We start from the raw sequence: 4,669 nt of genomic DNA on the forward strand, positions 1-4,669 counted from the left end.
CCTACGTCCGTGTACCACTCCAGTCATAAATTTTACTTTTTGAAACCAATACCGATAATTTCCGATATTACATTTAAAAGCATTTATCGGCCGATAATATCGGCAGTCCGATGTTATCGGACATCTCTAAAAACAACCTCTTGCAATTTGCATTTTTTTGCATGTTTTTCTTCACATTCACCACATTCGCCTCTCTCATCATGAGCACAAAAAAGCGGATTTATTGTAGACTGCTTCTAAAACGCCCATAAAAAGTGGTACATGTCTGCTGCATGTTTAGAAACGTAGCAAAACGCTCTGACATGAATGTGCAGTAAATGAGTGTCTCTGTGGCAAAAAGCTCATTTATATAAGGCGGTCTGCACCACTTTTCAATTGCACGTGCAGTTTTAGTCGATCACACGGCCACCAATAGTACACACAATTTTTTAGTTTGCACTTTTGTGTATTTGGACAAAAATGGGAATATTTGGCTGTGAAAAATTGCTGTTAATAAAAGTAAGCAGTTTAGACAAAATAATTTCGTTTTTCGAGTAACGAACATGCACCGCAGTTTTTGTACTATATTAAGCGTTTTGATGGAATTCTTTTTTTTTTTTTTTTTTTACTTTTCATGTACTTACCAAGCAGTCAATATGCGGATAAGCACAATATGAATGATAAACACAGTGAGACGACGTCAGGCTATTAGAGGACTCTAAATGGGGCTCTATAACCATAACAACATAATGCAGCACTAATAATGGCAGACTTTTATGGCGCTGACTGTAAATGTCCCGCCTGTTGTCTAATTGTCTGACAATGCATGAAAGAAAAGGGTTGCTTTGCATACTACTAATAATATTAAGTTGAATTTAAAATGATCATGGTCATTTTGGTCAAAAGATGACATTTTAACCCCCTAACTGTGGTTATGACGGTTTCATTTAGAGCAGCAACATGTTGAAAGAGCCATATTGGACCAAAAATACAAAACAAAAATCTGTCTGAAGCCGCAAAAAATGTGCAACACATGATGTAAGTGTTTATATTAGCTGTATTAGCCTACTATCAAAGGCTGACGCAAATCTTCGTTGACAGAAAATTTTTATTTTAATATTTATTCTACACTTTTTTGCAACATTGGAAAACATTAGTAAAATGGAGGCTTCTCACAGGTTGAGATAACTCCTGGAAATTACTGGCTTAGAATAGCCAAAGGTATAGATGTGTGTGTTCAAATTGAAGGAAACGGCAGGTTGTCTTCTTTTAATGGATTTATTACCATCTTTGCAAGCTGGGTAACGTTTGCTGTGGTCTGGAACAACTATCAGAAATGCAGCCAATATTACATACAGATAATCTGTCATGAGACATGCAAATGTAAATTAAATACACAAGTAAAGGAAATTAAATGAACTCAAATATACCTACAAACGAGGCATAATGACGCAATATGTACATACAGCTAGCCTAAATAGCATGTTAGCATCGATTATCTTGCAGTCATGCACTGACCAAATATGCCTGATTAGCACTCCAGCAAATGAATAAAATCAACAAAGCTCACCTGTGTGCATTCACGCACAGCATAAGACGTTTGGTGCACAAAACGAGACAAAGAAGGAGTGGCATAAACCACGTCTTTCTGTGGCAGCATCAGAGAAAGTTGTACATGTAAACAAACTACGATGAGTTCAGGGATCGCTGAAATTAGTAGGACAAAACGCTGCTTGCCAAATACTCTCGTCAGTGAAGCATGTATAACATAAACAGTGGGGTTCCTAACAATTAGGTTGGTTTGTGTCCTGTTTTTTCTCCTACAGAAAATATATTAAAACTAAAAATATATATTTTTTCTTCATCTTTTTCCATTTTCACACATCTCTGAAAGAGGTCTAGGGAGCCACTAGGGTGGCGCTAAAGAGCCGCGGGTTGCTGACCCCCGATAAAACATGAAACAAAATGTAATTTTATATCGACTGATCAATCTGAAGTTGATCTGGATACAAGTTTTTTTAATTTTTTAAATTTTTTTTAAAGGACACTTATTTTTAACATTTTTATGACTGCTGGAGCCAAACTTGAGGGGAGCCCTAAGGGTTAACACAAATCTATAAATTGCATTGGTTTTGAAAATGAAAAATATTAAAAATGGTTCCTACATAATTTAATTTTCAAGTGTGTGGACCTCAGTGGAAAAGGTTAGGACACCCCTGAATTAGACCAAAGCCAGCTTGATAGATAAACATATAGCATAAACCAACTACTACTATGCTATTTTACTACTAAAACAACCAACTATACGAAAGAGTTGTTGTTTTAAATGTTTTTTTTTATTTTTATTTTTTATAAATGGCTTTGATGATAATGTCAATGAGGGATTCCTATTCAATGCTATGTTGGAATTCTTAATATTGATACAGTTTTTGTTATTTTTATCAATTTTTGTTTGACTACTTTTGGATTGTTTTGTGTCATGTTTGTGTGTCTCTGTTGATTGCTATTCTGCTATTGGTTTTGGATTGGTATTGTATAATGATGGTATTATTGTGTATTATTTTGTTGGATTGATTAATAAAAATACAAAGAAATACCAAAAAATACCAAAAAATACAAAAATATACAAAACAATACAAAAATAATCGCCGTAAAGAGAGAATCGAGTTGAATCAACTCTGAATCGAATCATCACCCTAAGAATTTAATCTAATTGAATTGTGAGATGTTGTGGCATGCTGGGTAGTCTGGACGCAGCTCCCTTTGACGCTGCAATATGTTAAATAAAGTTGTACCAACTAAAATAAAAATAGATAAAAAACTAAAAAACTAAAATAAATTGTTCAAAAAATAAATAAAAATAAAAATAATTTTTTTTATAAAAACTAAAATTAAAAAAAGTGTGTACAAATTAAAATTAAAAATTTGACAATCAAAAACGTTTAAAGGTAACAAAGTTTAATTTGCTTTTTTGTGTTTTTTTGCTCATTGTCCCGCACTTTTAAAACCCCCTCAGTAAAAAAAATAGTATGCAGTTTATGCAATAAAATGCGTCGACCCATTAGATCAGACCTGGGCAAAATATTAAGATTTTCGATCCGGCCTGCTGGACGTTCTACATAATTTTTTTAGACCCTTAACATCAAAACTGTCGCCGCCATTATGATGTACAGTGCTGTTTTTAAATGACCGCGAGTCTTGAACTATAGAAAGTATTTCAATGGTTGAAATCTGCGCTTTTGGGTGTTTCTATACGAGTTATCACGGTAATCTAGCAGCTCAGACGAGGGACAAAGCAGAGCGGGCGGGGTTCGTTTTCGGAGCAGCTAGGAACAGATGCGGTAGCAAATGTTCACAACAAATTTCTGCATAAAAGTGATAATATATCATATTGCATTCATATATTGCTGTTTGTTACATTTTTGTTGTGTTTTGCCTGATTGTAAAAGACACACAACTATTGAGGAGCTGGTCTGAGAAGTAGAAGAGGAGCGACGTTCATATGTTGTTAATATTCAGTGTTTTATTGTTCGTAGTTAATATTGTAAATCCCACTTTCTTTATTTTAGTGTACATTTTGGGGGTCCCGTTCAGTAAAAAACTGTTAAATTCCATTCCATTTTTTTGAGGTGGTCTGTCATAACTTTTTTAGAATTCTATTGGACATTTTGACTTTTGGTATTAGTGTTTATGTTGTGTACTAGGCAAAGGGAAGGAGGCGACACCAAGGCAGAACTGCGTTTTCGAAGGTTTATTTAAACCTTTGATGAATGTGTGGGATGTGTATGCTACCACTAGTGAGTGAATGCAGACTATGTGTGGAATTAACAATGTGGATTTTACCAGAGGGTGTTGTCGGTGCGTGTTGGGTGTATCTTTTGCCGAATCCAAAGGGGAAGGCGAAGGGGTAGTCAGCAGGGAGGCAAGCAGTCGGGGGTTGGAGAGAGGCAACGATGTCCGGGTCCAAACAGTGGTCAAGGATCGGAGAAGGCAAGCAACAATCCGGGAGGAGGTCGTGAGGCAAGACACGATCACGGAAGACACTGTGGAAGACACAAAGGACATCAAGACAGGAACGAGGAAGAGCACAAAGAAGGGGAGCAAGGAACGAGGTAGAGGTGCCAGACGTGATGCTTACCCAGGTGGGATTGGCTATGTTCTGGCGAAGGTCTCCTGGCTTCGCTGTCTCTTTATGCCGCTCCCTCTCGTCAGGCCCAGGTGCGCTGATGGGTGATTGCCTGCAGCCTTGTCGCTGCGGGGGCGTGTCCGAGCGAGCAGCCAGAGGAGGAATTGTGACACTCAGAATCATGAGAGACACGGGTTCGAATCCGCGCCGTGACAGTTTATAAATTATTTAAAAAAGGGACCCAAACACACATATTGTACAGCAGAGTTTCGCAGCTAAATGTGTGTATATAATTTATACACATATACACATTGGCCCCCCCCCAGACACATTTTTTCTTTCAATGTGGCCCCCGAGTCAAAATATTTTCCCAGCTCCGCGTCAGATGAATGTACTGTAATTCATCAAAAAATGAAAGGTTTGCACTTGCAATAAAAACAGACAAAAAAATGATGAAATACTTTATTAAGATAATATTATTTAACATTCACGGTGCGCAAATGAAAAACATACAAATGGATATACTGTGTATCTTCCTTTTACCGTACAATCACCATGCCATGT

At 36.9% G+C, this 4,669-nt stretch overlaps 1 protein-coding gene across 1 annotated transcript in view; it reads left to right on the forward strand.

Annotated features, from left to right (window-relative positions):
• LOC133663038 (uncharacterized) overlaps positions 1 to 4,669 on the forward strand; it is an 11,314-nt gene extending 6,645 nt beyond the window's left edge. Inside the window, exons 4-5 of the mRNA XM_062067218.1 lie at positions 3,826 to 4,121; positions 4,192 to 4,669. Coding sequence (XP_061923202.1) covers positions 3,826 to 4,121; positions 4,192 to 4,328 — 433 coding nt within the window. The 3' untranslated portion in view covers positions 4,329 to 4,669. The remainder of the gene's footprint in view (positions 1 to 3,825; positions 4,122 to 4,191) is intronic.

The sequence above is a fragment of the Entelurus aequoreus genome, linkage group LG13 (genome assembly GCF_033978785.1).
Source record: "Entelurus aequoreus isolate RoL-2023_Sb linkage group LG13, RoL_Eaeq_v1.1, whole genome shotgun sequence".
Taxonomy (NCBI): domain Eukaryota; kingdom Metazoa; phylum Chordata; class Actinopteri; order Syngnathiformes; family Syngnathidae; genus Entelurus; species Entelurus aequoreus.